At 40.7% G+C, this 24,858-nt stretch overlaps 2 protein-coding genes across 6 annotated transcripts in view; both read left to right on the top strand.

Annotated features, from left to right (window-relative positions):
* Positions 1-942, top strand: part of zgc:193811 (uncharacterized protein LOC559801 homolog) — an 11,456-nt gene extending 10,514 nt beyond the window's left edge. For both annotated transcript variants that reach the window (XM_017459112.3, XM_017459120.3), the window contains one exon: positions 479-942. In XM_017459112.3, coding sequence (XP_017314601.1) covers positions 479-833 — 355 coding nt within the window. In that variant the 3' untranslated portion in view covers positions 834-942. The remainder of the gene's footprint in view (positions 1-478) is intronic.
* A 4,982-nt stretch (positions 943-5,924) lies between these two features.
* The window catches only part of kcnc3a (potassium voltage-gated channel, Shaw-related subfamily, member 3a), a 111,045-nt gene continuing 92,111 nt past the window's right edge, over positions 5,925-24,858 (top strand). For 2 of the 4 annotated variants that reach the window (XM_017458606.3, XM_017458580.3), the window contains exon 1: positions 5,935-6,267. In XM_017458606.3, coding sequence (XP_017314095.1) covers positions 6,142-6,267 — 126 coding nt within the window. In that variant the 5' untranslated portion in view covers positions 5,935-6,141. Of the gene's footprint in view, positions 6,268-24,858 lie in introns of all 4 variants that reach the window. The other 2 variants (XM_017458547.3, XM_017458555.3) reach the window with 2 other exon arrangements.

The following is a 24,858-nucleotide window of genomic DNA, read 5'->3' as shown; positions in this document are numbered from 1 at the left end:
TTGTACCAGTTGTGAATGGACTACCCGAGACAAGTGGGTCGCCCCTATATTTTCTCCCTAATTTAGTCTTGACCAGGTCCCACCCACCATCCAGCTCTCCCTTATCATATGATAGCTACCAACCGGGGAGGGTGAACACGTGAACACATGCTTCTTCTAAAAAGCTGCGAAGCCAGCCGGCGATATCCGCCGTCTTCTGCATACATGGCTCACACATGATTAGCTAGTGTCGCTGTGATTGACAGGATGGTGAGAGTTTGCCCGATTGATCGTCAACGACATGTAAATCATATGTTGCCATGCCACTGCCGGTACTGGTGCTTGGTTCCAGAACATCAACATTGTCAAGAAATGAAATGTGTAAAAATTATAACTGTCTCTCTCTCTCTCTATCTCTCACTCTCTCTGTAGCTCTCTCTCTCTTTCTCTTTCTGTTTTTTTTTTTCTTTTTGACTATTCGCTTTCTGTCTTGTTCCAGGTCTGAACTGGCTCCTCTCTCCGCCTCGGATGCTTTGCCCACCCGTGGACCCTTCACCAAGCGTGCCGCACTGATCCCCCTCTACCCTTACAAGGCCACGCCCGGCACCTACTCTCAGCTCCGGTTGCCACGCCCACTTGTACCGGTACCCCGTGGAGGCAGAAGCAGCGTATACATGGATAGTTTCAGTGTACCTGCGCCTCTGCCCATGTCATCCACCCATGTGGCTGTCCTTGCTGGGACAAAACACACCGAGGAGAGTGGGCGGAGCTTACTGCAACACATCCTGGACGTGCCCGAGATGTACGGCACAGAGAATCAGACGTATGGGAAAGGGAGGATGGTGCTCGTGTGAGACAGAGCACACTGCATTCATTATTAACCAGATCTAGCCATTTCTGTCCAGTTGTTTAATAATGGATGTCGAGGTTAAATTAAATATCAATGATTTTTAAAAATCCAAATGGGTCCTTTGGTCAATATTATTTCTTTGTTGTTTATCTGATAATGAGAAAGAATCACAGGCTGGATATTTGTGCGTGAAGCAGACAGCGCTGAGAGACCGTACGAGCATTAAGCCGGTCATGCTTCCTTGTGTGTCAGTGTGATATGCAAGGGATTGTGGGTAAAACTGCAATGTGTGTAAACAGCAAGAGATTGAAGGTAGGCAGGGAGGAGAGTGTGAGACTGTGTATGTGTGTGTGTGTGTGTGAGAGAGAGAGAGAGAGAGAGAGAGAGAGTGATTTTGCTGAGCACGCACTTGAGACAACTGAAGATGATGGGAGCATAAAGTAATCCGGAAGACATCAGTGCTGAACTACACAGTGCACGAGATGGAGAAAGGGAGAAAAAGGAGGGGGAATTAAAAATGGAAGTAAAATAGTGGGGATTTGGCAGCATCTCATAAATTAGCCTTTTGAATCCGTGTGAGTTTTCTTTTTCCCCACCCCTGCTCTTCCGCTCCTTCCGCCCACCTGCTCGCCGGATCTCTGGCTCTCCTCCCCCTCTGTCTCAAGCGGCGGTGTGCCAGACAGACAGTGAGAGAGAGAGAGAGAGAGACAGAGAGAGAGAGAGAGACAGAGGGAGAGAGGGAGAGAGAGAAGGAGAAGGAAAGATTTAGAATCACATAAAGAAATGTAATGGTTTGAGACAGGAAGAATGGAGGAAAATCTGTAAAGGAATGAACTCATCATTTTAATGATTTGTCTTAATCAGGTAGTTAATAAAAGATTGTTCAGACTGCATTACATACAGTATAATGTACACTATGACATGTTTTGGGTGTGTCTAATGGTCTAACGATGCAACCATTCTGACAGGTACTGCAAACAACTATTCAAGATGGCTGCAGTCATTTTTGCATCTATAATCAAATCTTTTGATATGTAATGATGACTATATTCACGCTATGGCCGTGCATCTGTTTACATTTTCCTGGTCCAGAAATGAGCACCGCCTCTTGCACTAGCCTCTAGGGGTGCACACGCAGGTGTTTTGTAGGCGTGACTTTAAAGAGAACGCTCAAGGTCAGGCTGCATTTGCTTGAATTTGGAGTATGCATTTAATCAGTCCCTCCAGGATTGCGCCATTTTACGCTCTCAGAAATGAACGCAAAATCCAGCAAACTGTGCAATATTCGGAGGAGCTTGCAATTTTGCAAAATTAGCACAGATTTTCCGTAGATTTGGGGACGAGACGCGTCATGTGACGTCATCACGACGCGCATTCAGTCGAAGCCCTCTTCGATTCACGTGCGTCACACATGAGTACAGCTAAAAGGACTCACAACCCCCCCACCCCCACCCCCACCCCCACACACAATGTTTTTAAATTGGAAAGGAAATTTATTACTTAAAAAGCTTTCGTTCCAAAACTGATATTTTTGTACATCACTGTACGAAACAGAAGACTAACGTGGCGACGCCTCACAGCTCCAGGGTCTCCGGTTCGATCCTGAACTGGTTTTCCTGTCTGTTCTCTCCTTGTTGGTTCTCCGGTTTCTACCTGCCTCCCAAAAATGTGGACTACGCTAAATTGCACTTATGAGTGAATGTGTGTGCACGGTGTCCCATCCAGGGTATTCCCACCTTACTCCCAGTGCTCCCAGGATTCACCAGCACTCCAGCCAGGTGCTTACTGAAGAATAATGAATGATTGTAAGGAATGTACATTCATATTATATACAAAATTGGCGGAAAAAAAAAATCCCTGAAGCTCTGTTTTAATTTATTTTATTATTAGTATTTATTTTATCTCCAATCTCTTTTGCATTCCCTCACGATTTTCTCTCACCAACCATCTTTCACATTTCATGTGCCTCCAGGTTTTTTCGCTGTTGACATTTCATAAATTAAACCCCCCTTCACTGCAAAGAAACATGTCCTTGTGTGGGTGTGGGTGTGTGTGTGTTTGAATACGTTGACCTGGTTGAGATTAGCCATACTATGCTATTGATTTTTAGGGTCAAGGATCCTGCCTTCGCTACACGAAATATGATCTCTGTTTGCACCAACTAGCCAAGAGCAATGACACTACGATCTCACTGACCAGCAGCTTGGACTGGGTGGAGCCCAGTCCTCTGTAATGTTATAAATCACGCCATCTTGGAATTAAAAAAAAAAAATGGCCAGACGTTTCAAGTTCACCAGCGTTTGATTAGATACTTGCCAACCTTGGAGATTTTGCTCTAAGGGAGATTTTGAGTCTCAGATTTATAACACTTCTTTGGTCCTCTGGTGAAAAAAAAAAAAGAAGAATCATCACACATGCTGAGCTGTTGAGTAATCGCAAATGGCCGTGGCACATTATGACACATTTTTATTCAGATATGAGCAATAGTGGGCGTTACAATGACAAGCCGTTTTTTAATCAATTTCTTTATTTTGCCATGATGCAAATTGGTGGTCATCTCTACCTCTTAGCATTACCCAGATGCGTAGCTTATTATCCAGCTACTACATGGAAAACATTGTTAAAGTAATGCTGCCTGTGAATAATTGATGAATGTGTATCCATGAAGCCCTGTTTATTAGTATTTATTCTTTATTTAATTCCTTTATTTCTCTTGTATTTGATGCACCTAATTGAAAAAGGACTGTTCGTGTGAAAGGAGTAGACGTGTGAAAGCATCAGTGGCTCCTAATTATATATTTTTTAACCCCAGAAGTGAGTGAAATAGCAACGGAAACCATTTCGAATCACTTTACATGTTTATCCCTCTCGTTTATACGTAAACCATGTTGCAGTTGTGCAGAGTGATGGTCATCTGTCGCTCTTTCCATTTCCCAAACCCTGATGCATAAATTGTTATCCAGTTATTACATGCTAAAAAAATTCAATAAATACAAATGTAATACTGCTTTATAAGTCAATAAGTGATGAATACATATGAATAGACAGCCAAGTCTATGCTTTTGTCGATGACATTTCTTTGTTTCTCTTATAACAAATAAGTTCTCTGCAAACTAAAGATTTAACAGCGGGGTGGCCAGGTTTGACCTATAGTGACTTCGTTGGAGTGGAAATCTTGTTTGGGTCAAAATATTAACCCACATCTGAATCTGACGTGAAAAAAAACGACACGCTCTTTGTTCGCGGTCCAGATGTGAAAAAAGTAATGGCGAACACAACATTAGGCTACGTCTTATGATGTATGCTAGCATTACGATTTCAATATCAGTAGCTGACCGGAGCTAACGACGAACTGAAGAAATCCAATGTAGAAAGTTTGAATTAGTGTTTACTCACCTGCTTGTTCATTGTGGTCAGTTGACCTCTGTGTTAGATAGCTAAACTTACCTGTTCCTGCTTGACATCACACTAGTTGACTGTTAGACAATGACGAAATAGACTTTCACGTTTCCTAAGGACTCTGTAGAAGGTGTACTGTGATGTAATTCAGACTGGGGTGTCCTTAGCCCCTTAGCGGGGCTAGTTCTTTATCTACACCCGTGCGCATTTATTACACCTCCTGTTTTTTGTGTCATCTGTTGAACCCACTCTCATTAAATGGGTGGACGTCTGGATGAGTCGGTCTCACGGTTGCGAATTCATGACTTTTTGTTCAAGGTCTATGAACAGATATGAAATTTAATGTGAAGGTTATGGAGAGAGAGAGAGCGAGAGAGAGAGAGAGAGAGAGAGAGAGAGAGAGAGGGAGGGGGACTGAATGGAATCCAATCACACTGCTCAATCAAATTGAATGTGTACATGATCGTGTGACTCCAAGGCATTTTGGGGTTGTGGTTCTATTGTAAGGTTTATTTCCAGCACATTCTCTAATACACATAAACACGGTGTGTCCTGACACACCTCATCTCAGAGCAGGGAAACACACCGGAACAGGGGGACTCCTGGATTTATTTATAGCATGCATGCATGGCAATGCAGCAGCATCCGGCTTGTGGCGCGTAGATGGTTAAGTGGCACAGGGTGGAGTCTGGGGGAGAGAGAGGGGCGCACCAGCTGCCACCTTCCCCTCCATCCAACATAGAGACAGAGAGAGAGAGAGAGAGAGAGAGAGAGGGGAGGGGACTGACCACTAGATTACTCTAAGGATTGCACTGCGCGTCCGAAAGCCCAAAAACTGACCCAGACACACACCTCGACAGGAATAAAGAGGCAAAAGGATCAAATGCGCACGGACCGCCGCTACACACCCGCATCCGCCGCACACTTTTGCGTGTTTTTTTTTTTTTTCTCTGCGAGCTGTTTTTTTTTTTTTTTTAATGTTATTTATTATTTTTTTTAATGACATTGTGTAATTTTTGGAGCGAGTGACGACCAGGAGGTGAGAGTGAAAAGAGAAAAAGACAACACGATCGTTAAACAGAGAGAGAGAGAGAGAGAGAGAGAGAGAGAGAGATACCGATAGCTCGACGGAGGTGCTGTAGGGTCGCGCGCGCTCGCTTGGGCTGGATGGACTGCACCTTTCCGGGACACTAAAGCAGGGACAGAGAAATAGAAATACATACATATATCTATATATAGCCTATACAAAGCACACGAGCCAGAATTAACTAGACGTGTTTTGCATGTATTATTTTTGTTTATTTATTTATTTATTTGATTTGATTTGATTGCAGACATTTATTATAGAGGCACCGTAGAAGACCAAGACAGGTGCGTGCAGCAGCCTAAACACAGCAATGTGTCGAGTCTCAGGCGTGTACATCTTGTGACCCCCCCCCTCCCCTCCCCCCATTAAGAAATTAGCTACATTCCTCCGCCTGGTCGGTTCGCGCGCGTGTTCATGTGTGCGTTGATTAACGCGCGCGCCACGCACGCACCGCATCCACACGAACCGAGCCAGACCCGACGCGAGTAAGTAGCTACTTACTGTATAGCGCTCTCTCTCTCTCTCTCTCTCTCTCTCTCTCTCTCTCTCTCTCTCTCTCTCTCTCTGTGTGTGTGTGTGTGTGTGTTTTGGCGCGTGTCGTGATCTCGTGCACAGGTTGCACAATCCCTCTTGTGTGCTGTAAAATGTTTTTGGCGCGTGTCGTGATCTCGTGCACAGGTTGCACAATCCCTCTTGTTAAGCTGTGCCCCAATGACAGTGTTTTTCATGCAACAAGTAGACTGTTTCCGCACTCCTAAAAATAAAGGCGCTCGAAAAGGTTCTCTAGAGTGATGCTGAGATTCTTAAAGATCCTTTCGGTTAATGGATGTTCAACCACAGAGAACCCAGTAACCCTGCCATAAACGTTGCCATTTTGTTGAAGAAAAGGATTGTTCGGTTTTATGGCATCACTTTAGAGAATACATTTCCTGGGTTCCTAAAGAACATTTTGGTAAGTGGATATTCAATCATTTTTGTGTGTGTCTGTACCATTGTTTTTCCTCTAAGGAACCTTTTCATTAATTGATACTGAACCATTTTTGTTGGTTCCACAGAGAATCAAATAATGCCACCATAAATGTTAGGCATTAATATTGAAGAATCTTTGTGATGGAAAATGGTGATTCGGTTTGCGGCGTCACTTTAGAGAACCGTGTTTGTTTTCCTAAAGAACATTTCAATTAATGGTTACTCATCAGTTGTTTTTTTTGTTGGTTCTACAGAGAGTCAAATGATCCCGCCATGAATGTTTTCATGATGTGGAAGAGAAGGATTATTCAGTTTATGGCACCAGTTTAGAGAACCGTTTCCCCCTAGAGAACCCTTTGCTAAGCAAAAACAGTTCCATGGGTTCCACAGAAACCCAAATAATCTCACCATAAAAGTTACCATCAGGTGGATGAATCTTTGTGGTGAGATTATTTATTCAGATTATTGTGGAGGGAAAAAAAAAACAAAAAACCCCAAACAACAAAAGAAATATTAATTCCGAGAAGAACCGTGCACAGGACAGTACTATAGGGAACCTAAATGACTCTTTAGGGAAATAAAAATACTTCTTCTTTGACCTCACACAGCACATGTGTACGCACCAAGACAGAGGAAGACTTTTAATACCATTCACAGATGCATTAATAAATCTGTCTGTTTTCGCACCATAAACCCTTTAACACATGCCCCCCCCCTCTCTCTATCAGTTGGTATAAACATTCTAGCAGGACTCATCCCTGTCTTTCAAGGATAAAAAAATATATATATATCGTTGTTTAATTTTCAGCATCCACATCAGATTATTTGCTGTTAACAGATGTTTTCTCTATCCTCATCTCTATCTTTACCTTTGAGTGTCCAATCCTTTGTGTTTTTTTATGGCTTAGATGGGAATTAGTGACACCTTCCTTTAGTTACACTTTGATCAGATTCCTTATAAGCAGCGTAGACAACAATTCTTCATTCCTGTCTGTTGAAGGAGCAGCCTCATTTCCATTCCTGTTTTTCTTCATTCCTGATCCCAGATGTTTGGCTACTGTTTTATAACGGACCGTCTCGCCAAGAATACTCAGTGACGTGACTCTCCTTTTTTTTTTTTTTTTTTTTTTTTTTTTTTTTAATTTTATGAAACCTGCACCTGGAGTTTCATTGGAAGTCTGTAGGTGGCGCCATTTTGGTGAGCACGAATATTAGAAACGGTGTTTGGAGACGTAACACACAGTGGACGGATATTTAGTGTCACTGCTGATGGTTATTTAGTGTCATAAGCTGGAGGACTAAAATCTAATATCTATCAATAGATGGAGGAAGAAACTATTAGGGTTGAGCAATGAAGTGTATCATGAGGTCTCAATGACAAAATAATTAGAATGATATGAGGCAAAAATGATTTTGCACACACTCTTAAAGACAGATAGGTAGCTCTATTTATGATTAGTCATTAAAAAAAAAAAAAGTTTCAAATCCTTAATGCTCTACTAGCTTCACTCTACAAGTGTTTCCTCCAAATAACAAACACACTAACGTTTTATTATTATTATTATTATTATTATTATTATTATTATTATTATTATTATTATTATTATTTAAACAGTACAGTTCTGTCATCTATATAATGTGTGCTTTGATTGTACAATGTGTGATTAATCTATCTACTTTTAATTTACCCTCTAAAGGCATTTTTGTGGAAAAAAGAAGAACGATAGAGTAAATAATCCACCTCGTTCACGTTCGTAAAACCTGCAACGGTATTTCACACGCGTCTTCTCAATCACTGCTGATGACGTGTTACAGATTGTCTCTGACAAATATCAGATCAAATGGAGATCAAATCTGTGTGATCACCTGACACGGCTGCTGCATGAATCTACAGTCTGGGCTAGAAAGATCAGCCCCAGCCTCACGTCTCGTGTCTCGCTTCTTCATAGCATTCTGCGGATTTCTCTTACGACCACTGGTGGTGCTGTTGCGCTCGGTTCCACAAAGGTAAAAAAAAAAGAAAAAAAAAAAAAGAATTAACATTTGTTAACAGCAAATAATCTGATGTGGAAAATGAAACAATACATTGCTATCTTTTCATCTTTGAAACTAGCCCTGCTACCATGTTTATACCAACTGACTCTAAATATTAGATCTTCAACAACTAATCGATAATAATTGATTACGAAAATCGTTGTCAATGAATCTCATTGTCAATAAAGCGCTACGATCAAAGTAATCATAAGTAAAACAATATGCCTAAAGGCAGTGAGTAACAGAAACCGTAAGGTGCAGTAAAAGTGAGATTTTTATGATTAATTTAGGACTGTAGATTAATTATCCATGCTTTTTTTATTTCAAATAAACAAAAAAATGGTACTGGTTCTAAAATTAATTATGAAAAGAACCGTTAGTTGCAGCCAGACTAAATATTAATATTTGAGCACTGTAAACAGCAATAAATGATCAGATCTTACGTATTCTTTTCTGTTAACCAGCTAGCAGAAAAATCAAATGTGCGTTAGTGGGCGTCGCCATCTTGGCACATGTCGCCACAACATACCCAGGATTTTACGATCGCGGAAATTTTCGAACTCCGCAATATTCGGAGGAGCTTGCAATTTTTCAAAATGACTTTAGATGTTCCGCAGATTTGGGCCAAAGCCAAAATGCTTCGAACATAAGTACAGCTTAAAATGTCTTATTTACCTACAAACATCACTGTGAACGACCGCGCAAAACAATTTCGTGCGATTGCAGTTTCCCCCATTCAAGTAGTTTTCTGCAAAAAAACCAACACCGTAGCACAATCAAGCGTTTTTGGACGCAACAATCACGAAAAGACTCCGTGAAATCCTGTATGGTCTGCATAATAACAAGTTCATCAAATGTAACTTATAATAGGTGGACGTTCTGATGTTTCACTTTCGGTGTGTTCAAGTCCTCCTGGGAAGTTCGAATTTGCGAGTTCCGGAAGTCGTAATCACGACGTCGAGTGCGTTCAAGTCACTTTGGTCGGAGCAAGACGGCGGTGTACCTTCTCTTAATTAATTACAAACACATACAGCAAGGTTTTTTAACCCTACTTCTAGAAAATCAATTTATGAATCAATTTATGAGATGATTAAACATTCATTTTCAACTGATGTACCGTCAACTACGGACGTTGCGTCCATTGATTCCACCATGTTTTTTTACTGACACGCCCCCCCCCCAGCTCGGAAGCTCGGCGCTCAAAGAAAGTCTCGAGTTTCCCAGTCGTGATTACGATGTTGTGGAGGCGTTCATGTGCGTTCAACTCGTGAATACGATCTTTCCGACATGACTTGAACGCACCACTAATGCGGAAGTCAGGAGTTACCGTATCTAGCTATCTGAACTTAACATTGTTGACAGTTAGTTAGCAATCTGAGTATGTGTAAAGTTTTTTTTGTTTGTACTATACGTCTCTGCCACTAGGTGGTGGACTGCATTATATTTCCGGGGTTGTCCGTCAAGCTGTATGTCTGAACGAGTCGTTGTATAGGACGACGAACATTTCTTTTCTATTTCGACGCATATAGATAACCCTGGCATGTTTTTAAATAGCTAACGTTGGTGGATAGCTAGAAAGTAGCCTGTAAGCTAAATAAGACAAGAACAGTGCAAATGCTTGTCATGTCTAGTTAGTCTCACCAAGCTTTTTATACTTTATGTTCACAAATATATATCGTCTTGAATATCTTAAATAAACATTGGGTTATTTCTTTTGTTCTCGATGGCATGCGCTCCTTCAGATCACATCCTCCAAAGTTATAGACACTCATATAAACACTCCTCTCACCTCTGACACCAGGTTCTCGGCTCTCCGCCTCGTCCTTTTCGCTCTTACTCTGGTCTCTTCTTGGGTTTTTTTTGTGTGTGTGTGTGTGTGTGTTCGTGTCTCCGCGTTCCTCCATCTCCATTCCTCTGCTAAGAATAGTTTCCATCAAGTTCGGATGTGATTTGGCTTAACACAATTATATCCCCATATTTCTGCTTCTCTCTCTGGCTTCATTCCCTGAGTGCTTAATGGGAAACTATAAAGGGATGGTAATTAACCGGAGAGGGCACTTTTATTAATTAGGTTTTAACAAGAGCTGGAGGCAGAGGGGAGTTAAAACTATCTTAAGAATAGTGTTAGTTCTAGTTCCAGGGACGAAGACACACAAACACACATAGACACATAAGACTTTCACTGTAAGACAAGGCCTCTATGCCACGTTCACCTCTTGCCCTACGTTCACACTAACAAGCGACGCCAGACGTTTATTTTCTACGTACGTGAGAGACACTGAGCAACAATTTCAGCAACACGCAACATTTGGATTGAGATTTTCTCCAATGCTCTACCGTGTGGAGTGTGACGTTTCTTCAGTCCCGTGCTCACAACTTTAATTCCGACCTGCCCTGCTGAAAAAAAAAACACAATTAAAAAACTTCATAGAATTTGTAATGGTTTTAATGGTTATAATGGGAATTGTATTGGTTTTAATGGAAAATGTAATAGTCCCTATGGGTCTCTACTAATTACTCTGTGGGTAATTTGTTGCCTTCTATGCATGTTATGTCTAGTGGATACCATTAAGGACCATTAAAATAAGGGCGGCTGTGGCTCAGGTGGTAGAGCGGGTTGTCCACTAATTGTAGGGTTGGCGGTTCGATTCCCTGCCCACGTGACTCCACGTACCGAAGTGTCCTTGGGCAAGCCACTGTACCCCAAGTTGCTCCCGATGGCAAGTTAGCACCTTGGATGGCAGCTCTGCTCCCATTGGTGTGTGAGTGTGTGGGTGAATGAGACACAGTGTAAAGCGCTTTGGATAAAAGCGCTATATAAGTGTGGCATTTACCAATAATGGCAATGTTGGTAATGGTTAGCAGACTGTTTGTAGTGGAAACCGTGATGGTTTCTATTGTTTTTTTCAGCAGGGTGCACTTTAGTTCCCATGTACTGTGTGAGGCGTAAAAATGAAAGAAACCTTATAGCCATGGTTTCATCTTATCCTGTCATATCCAACCTCTCGTTAAAAGTGTATGCATAGAGAATGTACGAAGAAAAACAAAGCTTGAAATAAACCTCTGGTGAGCGCACGTCGCTCGTGCTAAAGCACGTTAGCTTGCTTTGCTAATCTGTCAACGGAGCTAGTACGAGATGCTACGAAGAAAAATAAAGCTTGCTATTCTTAAGTATAGCTAGAACTATAACTATTCTTAAGATGTTTTTTCAACAAAGCTCGTTCGAGACGTTAGGAAGAAAAATAAAGCTGGAAAGAAACCTCTGGTGAGTGTACGTAGCTCGTACGTAGCTGCTTTGCTAATCTGTCGACGAAGCTAGTGAAAAAACTAGCATGTTAAATCAAATGACAAATTTTCACAAGCTTTATTTCATTTGTGTTGAGCTAGTTAGCTTTAGAAGGTGTGTATACAGCTACTGCTGTTTCTCATCCGAAATAAAAGAACATGCTGGACAGGCCACACCCATAAGAGACACGAGCGTCTCTTATGAGTGTCGCTAGTATGAATGTACGGTTACAGCTACACGTTTGTCAAAATGATGCTGCTAACATTCAGACCCAGAGAGTCCTACTGATGTCCTTTGCAGCGTGAGATGTTTAGGGGGTTTGGATTAGCTCTTACCAGTCCTAGCTAGTATCAGGTATAAGTAAATAGCCTAGCGTGCTATCTACATTCATTAATCTCAGTAAGAAAGATAAAATACAGATTGGTGTAGTGTATTTTTTGTCCCATAGCCACCATTAAAAACTCGCAAAACATAGTGACAATTACAACAGAGGTTTTCTACGTTATTTAAATTTGCCTTAATGGTGACGAGTATTCCTCTGACACACACATTCACACAGGCTCAGAGCTCAAAATCGACAGAAGGGCCTGTGGTTATTGTAAGCCATCCACACACACACACACAAACACACACAGAGTGAGAGAGAGAGTGAGAGAGAGAGAGAGAGAGCGAGAGAGAGAGAGAGAGAGGCGGGGGGACTGCAGTGTTTTGGGTTCTGTAGTTACCCGACTTGCCCTCTAAGTGGCCCCTGAGCTCCACTCAAGCTATAAGTGTGTGAGCTGCAGTAAAGAAATGCAGGAGAAAGAGAGGGAACACTGCACCATGGAGCGAGGGAAGCAGGGAGGAGAGACGGCTTTAATGCAGCCGTGCTGAAGCTCACCGGCTTCCTCATCATTTTATAAACACATCTGTTACTTATTTACTGCTCGTTCCTCATTCACTTTCAATTTCCCTCAGGATCAATACAGTAGCTATCTATCTATCTATCTATCTATCTATCTATCTATCTGTCTATCTATCTATTTCACTCTCACACAATCTCTCTCTGCCTCGCTCTCTCTCTCGCTCTCTCTCTCTCTCACACACAATCCCTCTCTGTCTGCCTGTCTCTATCTATCTATCTATCTATCTATCTATCTATCTATCTATCTATCTATCTCACACTCACACAATCTCGCTGTATCTGCCTGTCTCTCTCTCTATCCCTTTATCTCACTCTCACACAATCTCTGTCTGTCTCTCTCTCACTCTTTATCTATTTATCGAGCTATCTATCTCACTCTCACACAATCTCTCTCTGTCTGCCTGTCTATCTATCTATCTATCTATCGCACTCTCACACAATCTCTCTCCATCTGTCTCTCTCTCACTCTTTATCTATTTATCATGCTATCTATCTCACTCTCACACAATCTCTCTCTGTCTGCCTGTCTCTCTCTCTCTCTCTAGCTATCTATCTATCTCACTCTCACACAATCTCTCTCTGTCTGCCTGTCTATGTATCTACAATCTGTCATACTTTTTTTTCTGCCTTATTCTGTGTATTGACTCCTCCTTTCTCTTCATTCTTCTCTCAGTGTTCCCCTATTCATCCTCCCTTTTTATCCAATCCCCATCCAGCACTCAAACACACGTCCCATCCATCCATCTTCTATACCGCTTATCCTGCAGGGTCACGGGGGAACCTGGAGCCTAACGCAGAGAACATGGGCACAAGGTGGGATACACCCTGGACAGGGTGCCGATCCATCGCAGGGCACATTCACACACACATTCACACACCCATTCACACACAAATTCATACACTCCGGATACTTTGGACATGCCAATCAGCCTACCATGCATGTCTGTGGACCGAGGGAGGAAACCGGAGTACCCGGAGGAAACCCCCGCAGCACGGGGAGAACATGCAGACTCAGCACACACAGGGAAGCGATTGGGAATCGAAACCCCGACCCTGGCAGTGTGAGGCAAACATGCCAACCACAAAGCCACTGTACACCCTCAAACACACGTCTCAAACACACAATCGTTTCTTTTTCATTCTTTCTTTCTTTTCTTTTTTTTTTAAACCAGGAGCTTGTTTTTCACTCAGTCAGCACACCTGGTACACTATCACTTCTCTTCCACCTGCTCCTTTTCCCTGTTTTCCTTTCCCTGTCCTCTACTCTTCTAACGTACCGTGTTTTCCACTATAATTCTATCACTGTAACGCATCGTGCTGACTCCCGTCTTCCTTTTTTTTCAGATGGTTTGTTTCATTCTCTTCTCTCCTCTGCTTGTATTAGCTAATCTCAGAGCAGCGTTCTTCATTACACACCATCAAACCCCATGGGGACCTACTAATGTGATCTGTGGTGTGTGTGTGTGTATGTGTACAGTAGCCTGTCTTTTATTCCCTTCCATTTTTAAGCAGCTATATAATCACATTTTGCAGCTGCATTTGAAGCAAAAACGTTCATGTTGGAAACGCTCCAAGAAAATACCTGGTGCAAACAGAGACACATATATACACAGTACGTTAGCGTTATCTTGTACAATACTATACTCAAAAATGTGAGAAGAAGACTTTTCATAGTAATTTACCAGCACATGTGAGGAAAATGTTTATATTCTGGACGCTTTTGCCTTGTTTCCACTTTCACGGCACGTTTACATTGTGTGTAGTAGCTATCTTATTATAATGATTAGCCATAATCATTAACTAGCCTCTGCTCGTCGTCCATATTTTCCAGTTGCTTAGCAACAGTGTTCTCATGATTTTGAAGAGTGAGTGTATAGCGAGGTTTGCCTTCCCATTCACGAATTAACGTGTATATGAACGGACAAAATTTACAGACAAAACTCTGTAAATATGCAGTGAATAGGACATGATGATCACATGATTCCGTTCACATATGATTTAATTTTGACAGCCGTCCAATCAGATCGCGGCATTTATGCGTAGCAGAATGATGCCAATTTCGCCACAAGTAATTTTTCTAAGTAAAAAAGTACGCAGATCCATATTAAAGGTCCTCTTCAAGCAAGCAGCTTTTAATCTGTTTTGGCTAAACTTTAAAGCTGCAGTTTGTACCATTTAAAGGAGTTTCTATACCTCTAATATTTCATATGATTTTAAACATAAATGAACACAAGATAGATTGTGAAAAAATACTATGATTCACAGTATGGCCATGTGATAGACCTGTTTAATTTCTTCATTTCATGCATCTCTTTGCAACTTTCTGACTCTGAATTTAGCTCCGCCCCATGCTAGAACTGAGCTACTCAGTCCCACCCCTTTAAACCTGCAAGGTGTACATAGTTTCATTAGATGGGGTGGAGTCAGTAATATCGTCTGCTCATTTAACCAATCAGAGTGTATCCAGGACCTGTCAAAATTCAATGACATGAAAACAGAATCATCGTTTTTTTCTGCTATTTGTCTCATGAAAAGCATCAAAATACAGTACACTGTGTATGTAAATTAGATAATTCACTAGCTCCTAATTTAATCTGTGTCGACTGGTGCACTGTCAATCCCTTGTTGAGTTGCCCTCACCATTTTCCCCTGGGGGCTGTTCCGTTCCGTTATAAGCCCAAGTCAAGTTTGTTTCACGCCCCTTTGGTAAAGCGAGAGAACGAACATAAACGTAGACACCAGGAGTAGAATTTGACCCCAAATCATTGTGATTTCATAGCGTGTCATTTCCTGTTCAGTAAAAAAAATGGCAGACAAACCTGTTTATTAAGTTAATAAGACAGTGTGAACAAAATACTGTATTCTGAATTAATTCACGTATTCAAAACATACCATTTGATCTGAGCTCAAGCTGGGCTTTCTATAGGCAACTAGTGTGCAAATCTCAAACAAAATCGTTTCATGCATGTTTGAGCCCCTTTCTTAAGCAAGTGGCTGCAAGACGTGAGGGGCAATAAATGAAAACATCCTCAAAAATAGCATTTCAATAGTGTGTATAATTGATGTCTATTAACCTTACTAGAATTTTAAGAAAGATCCCAAATGCTAGAATTCGTAGTATTTGTTAAAAAGAACATATTTGTAAAAAGTCATTATTATATTTATATGGCGTGGCCCATAATGCAATACAAGGACATAAATAACATAACATGAATGTAAATAACTGTATGATGAACTGAAGTGCCATATAGCAAGAGCTCATATCTTGAAAAATCTCTGTCATGCATGAATGCTGAAAGTGTTATCTCATATGCTAATTAGCTACCAGGCTATTCACTAGCTAGCTCATAGGCTACAATAGTGTGTTCAAAAAAGTATTTTCTTAGTAATTTACCTGGACATCTGAGGTAAATGTCCATATTCTTGACACATTTGTCTTGTTTTCACTGTCACTACACATTTACATTGTCTATAGTAGCTAATTAATTGAACTGGTTAGCTACAATCATTAGCTACCGAGTGCTTAGCATACTTGTTTTTGTTGTTGTTGCTTAGCGGCAATGTTTTCATGACTTTAAGCTAGGGCTGCATGATTACGGCCAAAATGATAAGCACGATTATTTTTGATCAATACTGAGCTCTTGATTATTTATCACGATTATTCCCTGATTTTAGGGACAACATATTTTTATTGCACGTTCACTTTTAAATAAAAGACCACTGCGCTCACCTCCATGTTGTGCTACATTCCTACTAATGTACAAATCTTTGCATGAAATTAGACTAAAATCCTTAAAGTGCATCATCTCGTAGAAGCAAAATTTAAATAAAATTGTAACCGAAATATAGGATAAGTAAAAATAAAAATACCATCAACCAAATGAAAATATGTGATCAAATATAACAATATGCAACTAAATGAAAACAATACAGGCGTATGCAGAAAAGGTAATAACAGTGTTTACAGGAGGAGAGACGCAGACAAATCACCCAATAGAGTGGCGCAGCGATGGCGTCATTTTGTACCAAAACCCGGAAGTTAGCATCACACCGGTTCCCTCGACAAAAACCCAATAGGATATTCACATAGACTTTTGGATTATTGCAAAAAAATAAGCTCTGTGATCAACACAAGTTTACAACACTAACAAGTTTTGCGTTCGGCGTGATGACGCTTAATGTCCTCGGCGATGTCTGTAGTCCCATTTAGCAACATGTTAACAATCGCCTTTTTCAATACACGTAAAAGCTTAAAAAAAACAACCTCATGGGTAGGGTATTACTGGTGTATTTTATGTCGTAGAATAAAACGTGAAAATATTTCGAGCTTGTGTTCACCACAGACCTTATTTCAGGGTTTTAACCAAAATTGAACCGAAGTGCTAAAATGCTAACTCGTTTCCGGGTTTTGGCATTACAAAATGACGTCATCCCTGCGCTGCTCTATGTTGACTGGCTGTAAGTTTAGGAAGCGTTTGATTTGATATGCAGCGGGGTTTTCTATGAGCGGAGGCCAAACTTTAAACGTCAATATCGCAGTCGATCATGTTCATGTAATCGTGGGCAGTCAAGATCGTAATCAAGATCGATATCCAATTAATTGTGCAGCACTACTTTAAGCACCTGAACACTGAATATTCAGTGTGCTTATTTTTACTTTAGAATGCATCATTTTCTGTAAGTTTTACACGATCATTTATTTGATTAAACACTAGCATTCAAAATACAAGAAGTTCCCGTTTATTGAGATTCAGCTAGAAAACAGAAGTAGTGAACAGCTTTTTTGCTAGCTAGTTTTCACATGGCGCTAACATGCAAAAACAGCAGTAGCGGACAGTGTAAAGCAAGCAAAACGCGTCAGTTTAAAGCAGTTCAATTTTTTGCTAGCTAGTTTTCACATGATGCTAACATGTAGAAACAGCAGTCGTGAGCCTTGTAAAGATAATAAAAACGCGTCACTAAGGGCAAAAACTAAGGTTTTTACTTGCTAGTTTTCGCATGATGCTAACGTGTAAAAAAAAAAAAAAAACAGCAGTAGTGAGTGAAAAAATAAAGACAATGCGTCATATTATTAAAAACAGCTACTTTTTTCATAGCTAGTTTGGCAAACGTAAAAACAGCAGTAGTAAATGATATAAAACAATAAAAAAGGGTCATATGACAAGAACACAGTTAAATAGTTGCGAGCTAGATTGCTAGGTGGCTAACTAGGTGATTAGCGCACTACATACAGCTAAGAAGGCGGCATAGACATTTAGGATTCAGCCAGTTATACCAGCCAGTTAATTCAATGTTATGTAACATTTTCTGGTAAAATTACATTGAATGTTTTTTTTTCCTTTTTTTTTTTTCTCTCTCGCTATAATGTAATATTTTAAAGAGTTCTATGTTGATTTAAAATATCCAACCTTAAAAAAATAAAATAAAATCCTGTCAGTATGTCATCTTACCTTATTCTGTCGCCTTTCCCCAGTCCCCGGTCCTGGGACAGTTTGCAGGTGCAGAGTGAAGCAAGAATTCTATAGGAGGCAGAGACAGACAGAGAGAGAGAGAGAGAGAGCGAGAGAGAGAGAGAGAGAGAGAGATGGGGGTGTGTGTGTGAAGAGTGAATGAAGATGAGGGGAAGTGAAATTGATAGAGTGTAAAATAGATGAAGAGAGATGATGGGATTTGTGCAAAACTTAATGTTTTACTCTGGTTTAGCTCACTTAACGAGTCAGAGATAGATGGAGTGCTGCTATACCGACTCTCTGAATAGAAGAGAAAGAGAGAGAGTGCGAGAGTAAGAGTGAGAGAGAGAGAGAGAGAGAGAGAGAGAGAGAGAGAGACGGAGATAGGAAGAGAGTTGGCTTGCCTGCTGTAATCTGAGTGTTTTATGCGGAATAGTATGAAGTGTGAATAAGGGAGGTAAGATGTGGATCCATGGAAGAAAGATGGAAATTAATTAGGCACCACATTCATTCCTGAAAGAACGTGGTAGAGAGAGAGAGAGAGAGAGAGAGAGAGAGAGAGAGAGAGATGCATGAGAAGACACGAGCCAGTCTTTGTTTTACTGCATAAAAAAAAAAAACCTGTCACTTCTCTACGGCTCTCCGTCCTGCAAGAGTGTGTGTACGATAGTGTGTTTCTTTCTTTGTCTGGAGTTACAAAGAATCTCTTTTTCCCCTAATCGTATGATCTGGTACACACACGTGGACACGTACACTATAACACACTTCGGTGTGTGTACCAGTGCTGAACGGGTTACGCACGTTTCTGAATGGACTGCATCATGTTTCAGTGCTGCACTGAAAGAGAGAGAGAAAGACAGAGAGAGAGAGAGAGAGAGAGAGAGAGAGAGAGAGAGAGAGAGAGAATTAATGCTCTGCAGTCTTTTCTCCCCATTTTGTAGACCTCAGCAAATAATGGTCCTACCTTCAGCTTTTCTCATGCTCTGTTCCCCCATTCTCTCTCTCTCTCTCTCTCTCTCTCTCTCTCTCTCTCTCTCTCTCTCTCTCTCTGTCTGATTGGATGTGCCATGAGCAGCGGTGATTGATCAAGACACAGAGGAAATAGTTAATCCAGTGAAGAACCTATTTGTTACGCAATCTTTAATGTGTGTTTGACATCCGCCAGCTGCCGTGCATGAGAGAGCGCACACGACTCCGGGAACGCCTGTCAATCACGACAGAGTGTGTGAAGCTAAAAGCACTTTATATATTTATATATTTATATACTTCCTCAGTTCACTCACCTATCAATTTTTTTTTTTTTTTTTTTTTACCCTGAGTAGTAACTATATGCTTAATAACGGATTCGAATTCACAATGAGTTTAAGTATTTGAGAAGTCAATCTAAATGGTACATAAGTGTTGAAAAAAGTTTAGGTAAAGGAATTGCTTAGAAAAAAATGATTCAGTTTATTTAGCAGTTGGTACTGGGTTTCAAAAGCATTCACTATTTATTATCAAGATTTTTAGGGAAGACGCGCTAGGGAAGAAATATAATGACACGTCATCGTTTTTTTATGCATTTACAGTTACGTTTAATGTTGTGGATCTTCTGAGAGACAAATCAGTTTCTGTTCTCACTTACGTTATGGCAGCGATAAACAGTCGTTCCCTAACGACTTTGTTTTTCTCTTTCTCCGAGTTAATAAGACGATAAAAACAACAAATCCTCTGTCCTGAAGACTTACAGCTTTACCTTTACAAAGTGCTCACACTGGAGACTCCTTCTATGGACGTTAAAAACGCATAAACGTCTCCTTACAGAAAACTTCACCATATCAACAATTACACATTTGTAGATTATACCGGAGCATCCACTGTAGTTGTTACTATAGAAACAATAACATACCTTATTAGAATGAGCACATTCGTGTAATTCCTGTGATTTGCATTACAACAGGAACTATAGTCAGGGCTGCTGTTAGAGAAAATTAATCAATACCTTCTGACCAATCAGATTTGAGAGTTCGACAGCACTGCGGTCTAATATCCATTAATCGACACAGATTAAATTGTTCCTTTTATAGATTTTCTTCCGTAAATAAACCAAGAAAAGCATCCAAAATTGTATTTACAAATTGGAAAGACTCTGAAATGTTTTGACCAGTCCTATAAATCTATTCTTATAAATATTGACATATAGTTTCACACACATATACCTTAAAGCATTAACTGAGAGTGGAGTGTGACTTTAAAATGTATTTTTAGCCGAGCAAAAGTATAGAAGCAGATAAATCTTGATGTAAATGAAAGTAAATAGCACTTAATATTTGGTTGCATATCCCTTGCTTGCAATAACAGCATCGAGCCTGAGACTCACTGACAACACCAAATTATTGGTTCCTTCTTCTGTGTTGCTTTTCCTTTTACCGCAGCTTCTTTCAGTTGTTGATTGTTTTAAGGGGGTTTCTCCGTTCAGTCTCCTCTTCAGGAGGTGAAATGCTGCTCAACTGGGTTACGGTCTGGTGATTGACGTTTCCAGTCTAAAACTTTCCACTTTCCCCCCCTGATGATGTCCTTTCTTGAGTTGGCAGTGTGTTTTGGATCGTCTTGCTGCATGATGAAGTTCCTCCCGAATAATTTGGATGCGTTTCTCTGTAAATTGGCAGACAGTATGTTCCTGTAAACTTCTGAATTTATTCTGCTGCTACCATCATGAGTTCCATGGAAGCCCAAGCCATGACACTACCTCCACCATGTTTCACAGATGAGCTTGTATGTTTTGGATCATGAGCAGATACTTTCTTTCTCCGCACTTTGGCCTTTCCATCAATTTTTTGGTAGAGGTTAATCTTGGTTGCAGAACTTTTGTGGCTCATCTCTGTATTTCTTTATGAATTCCAATCTGGCTTTCTGATTCTTACAGCTGATGAGTGGTTTGGCCGCTATATTTCTGCTCTCAGAACGGTGAATTGTGTTTTTTCGAACAGTGGATTGGAATACCTTCATCCCTGCCCTGTTGTTGCCTCCAAACCCCTGTATTACTTCAAGCATTTTTACTAAGTACAGTATATTGTGACTTTATTACCAAAACCCTTAAAATGGACCCCAGAGGATTGTAATGAAATCCATTGTTCCGGTATCGATTCACTCCGTTACAAGTTCTCCATGTGCACGAGCCACTTTCCAGCTCAGAACACACATAACGCAACATCTGGCTTAATACTGCATTTGTACTGCAAAGCTGTCCTTGGAGGTGTAAATGCGGAAATAGTAGCCTTTTCTGTGTTCAACCATAAAAAAATATTCAATTAAAGTTATGCTATATTAAACAACACGACACAAATATAAAAGTCATTTCAGTTTTATTTGTAGAGAGCTTCAAAAAAAAAAAAAACAATGCAGATTTACAGAGATCCAAGTCAAGATCGCTCATGAGCAATCCAGAGGAAACGTGAGACGAAGGTTAACCCTTGAGAGGAAGTGAAGTGAAGCCATTCTTGTCAGGTCGACACCAGATTATATAATTTTTTAATATTACAATATAACAGTCATTCAAAATAAGGACAAACTAATTATGTTGAAAATATACAAATTGTTCCATGCTGTATATCTCTATATGTATATTGGAAGGTTCAGGAAGTGTTTTATCCTAGTCAGGTTCATGGTGGATCTGGGGCTAATACACCTTGAATGGGACACCATGGACACACACATTCTCACTTACTCATTACAATTTACAATTTAAAGTAACCTATCGGTATGTTGAGTACCTTGAGTAGGTACTATTAAGCGTCGGTCGTTAACCGATCGCAGATCGCGTGAGGGAACGTAAGCCTTCAGGAGAGAGTTGAGGTAGGAAGGTGCTGTTCCAGACGAGGTCTTGTAGGTGAGCATTAAAGCCTTGAATTTGATGCGGGCAGCTACAGGAAGCCAGTGGAGGGAGATGAAGAGGGGTGTGACATGGGTTCTCTTGGTCTGGTTGAAGACGAGGCGCGCTGCAGCATTCTAATCATTTGAAGGGGTTTGATGGAGCTGGCCGGGAGGCCCGAGAGTAGTGCGTTGCAGTAGTCCAGTTTTGAGATAACAAGAGCCTGGACTAGTATCTGTGTAGTCTGTTCGGTGAGGTAGAGTCTGATTTTCTTGATGTTGTACAGGATTAATTTACAGGACCGTGCAGTTGTTGAGACATGGTCTGTAAAGGTCAAGCTGTCATTGAGAATCACCCCAAGGTTCCTGGCCGTCCTGGTTGGCTTGAGTGTGGTTGAGCCAAGCTGTACAGTGAGGTTGTGGTTGATTGAGGGACAGGCTGGGATGACGAGAAGCTCCGATTTTGCCAGGTTGAGCTTAAGGTGGTGTTCCCTCCAGACCGAGATGACCGAGATGTCCGGCAGGCAAGCAGAGATACGTGCAGAGACGGCTGGATCATCAGGCTGGAAGGATAAATAGAGCTGGGTGTCATCAGCATAGCAATGATATAGTATTAGTGTAGCAAAACTGCAAGGTACATGTCACTTGCTAGTGTGCACGTAGGGTTAGCAGTGTGTGTTTTTCAGAGCAAGATATAGTCACTGGACTTAGTGCACCGAATCCAATTTAAAAAAATTATTAAGAGTTGTTTGAAGCAGTTTGAGGTTGATAAGCAAGATAATCTTGCATGTTTGCTGTCCAGCTAGGGAAAAGGTGGTTGATCTGTGGTTGCTCATCTCAATTAAATGACCTCGTCCTGTAAAAGTGGCCGGTTCTTGGCCATCAGACTTTCTAGTAAAGCTTGAAGCTTCTACTAGCGCACGCTTGTGCAGCACTCAGCTATGTAGTTAGCTGTCCTGCTAACCTGTTTAGCTAGAAAGCTGCATTCATTCATCAATTAATGCTGACTTGCTCTGAAGTACAGTTTTAGTCATCTCAAGGCAAACAGTACTAATGTGAGGGGGATTACACGAGTGCTTTTAATACAGAGATGGCCATTGTTCGATGTATAAAAGGTTGGATGTAGATGCACATTAAAATGGAGGTTCTGTACATACAGCTGCTGGTAGAAACACACACACACACACAAACAAAGGACAAAAGGAAGACTACAATATAGCAAACAAGGACAAGCTCCCCATAAATGGAATCAAAGATCAAGATGGTTACTGAAAACAAAGTCGTAAAGTAGCACCGAACACAAAAAATGTGATTTTTAAAGTCGTTCATTCCTCATGGGTGGCTTATTCTGATTATGTAAATTGAAGTCTGGGGCAAATTTCTTAACACACGCCTTCTTTCATTTGTATTTTTGTGTAAAACTGACTTGAGGAGTAATACAATACATATGTGCTGAGTTTGCGATGTCACTAAATAAACTCCATAGCTTTTGGACCAGACATGTTTGCTAAGCTAATTTATTCAAGGATGAAATGCTAGCTATAAACTTTCAACCTCGGAAAATTAATGCTAAGCTGACAGTACATTTTTTATGCCTATGTTTTGGCTCTTGTTATATAAGGAACCTGTGAAAAATGCTAATTAATTTAAGGCATATCTATCTGGCTAGTTGCTAGGATAAATTATATAATCATGCTTTCATATTTATGGATCCTGGACTTTTTTTTTTAACTAAAGGAAAATGTGAATAGATGTTAGGACATTTTTGTATTCTTTTTTTTTTTTTTTGCCCATTAACCAAAGCATATTGAACTATTTATTATCCTACACAGATCATTTTAACGGTTTGGGCTAGGAGTGATCAAAAAGTTCTCCGGCAGGCAAGTCATCACTTTTTAGTGAAGTATTATAGAGCACTAGCAGCGCATGCTTTGACGGAGAATATTTTTGAACATTGTTTTTTCCCCACACATTTCTTCTCATAAGTTTCCACACACTGACTTATGATTTCAAGATCACGAAGGGTTTGTCGACATGCTGCTGAGTTGGGTTCAGGTTGCAGGAATCAGGTTACAGTCATGAAAATATGCAGTGCAGTGCAACACCACGCTCTTTAAAATTTCAAGTTCATTCCTTCCTCTAGTACAAGAATTCAGTGTTCTGTGTGGTAAGCCTCATAGGGGTATAACACAATACCAGTATCTGTTTCTGTTGCTGTTTACTGTCCCAAATATCCGTATCTATATCTGTATTTGATTTGTATCTGAAGTGGGCCTGGCCTAAACTGGACAATTTTTACCAAGTAAACATGAACCCTACCACTCTGCCCTTGGAAACACTTGAAAACAGACAAGATGTAAAAAAAAAAAAAAAAAAAAAGTCATAATGGTGTGTGGATTCTGGCTCTGACAGTTCCTCATCCTCAGCTAGATCACTCGAGTAGTTCATTTATTTGTTTGTACTTGCCTGTGATAATATATTTCTAGCGAATTTAGCAGCATGAGCCTGACTAGTATGAATGAATGAACAGTGTAGAGGCATTGCACCATGCCACATGTTAGTGTTAATGAACAAGGTCTTCCACGAGCTTCATATCTGACTGCTCACTCGCTCTCACCCTCATGAGTGTAAAACCTCCCATTTGTAAGAAGTTTGTTTATTTATTTATTTATTGCTTCCTATGAGGGGTGGCACAGTGGTTAGCACGTTTGCCTTGTACTCTCCATGATTTGGTGGTTTTCTCCGGGGTACTTCAGTTTCCTCCCCCAGTCCAAAGACATGAGTTATAGGCTGATTGGCATTTCCAAATTGTCCGTAGTGTGCGATTGTGCCCCGCGATGGGTTGGCACTCCGTCCAGGGTGTCCCCCGCCTTGTGCCCCGAGTTCCCTAAGATAGGCTCCAGGCTAGGATAAGCGGTAAAGAAAATGGATGGATGGATGCTTCTTGAGATCCCAGTACTGATACACACCTTTAGTCTCAACCAGATGTAAACCTTTCTGGAAAGTTCTGAAGGGGGAAAAAAAACCTCAAAAGAAATAGTACATGTACTA

Source organism: Ictalurus punctatus, chromosome 2 (assembly GCF_001660625.3).
Source record: "Ictalurus punctatus breed USDA103 chromosome 2, Coco_2.0, whole genome shotgun sequence".
Lineage (NCBI taxonomy): Eukaryota > Metazoa > Chordata > Actinopteri > Siluriformes > Ictaluridae > Ictalurus > Ictalurus punctatus.
The sequence above is the reverse complement of the archived record's forward strand: the minus strand, read 5'-3'. Positions and strand labels throughout refer to the sequence as shown.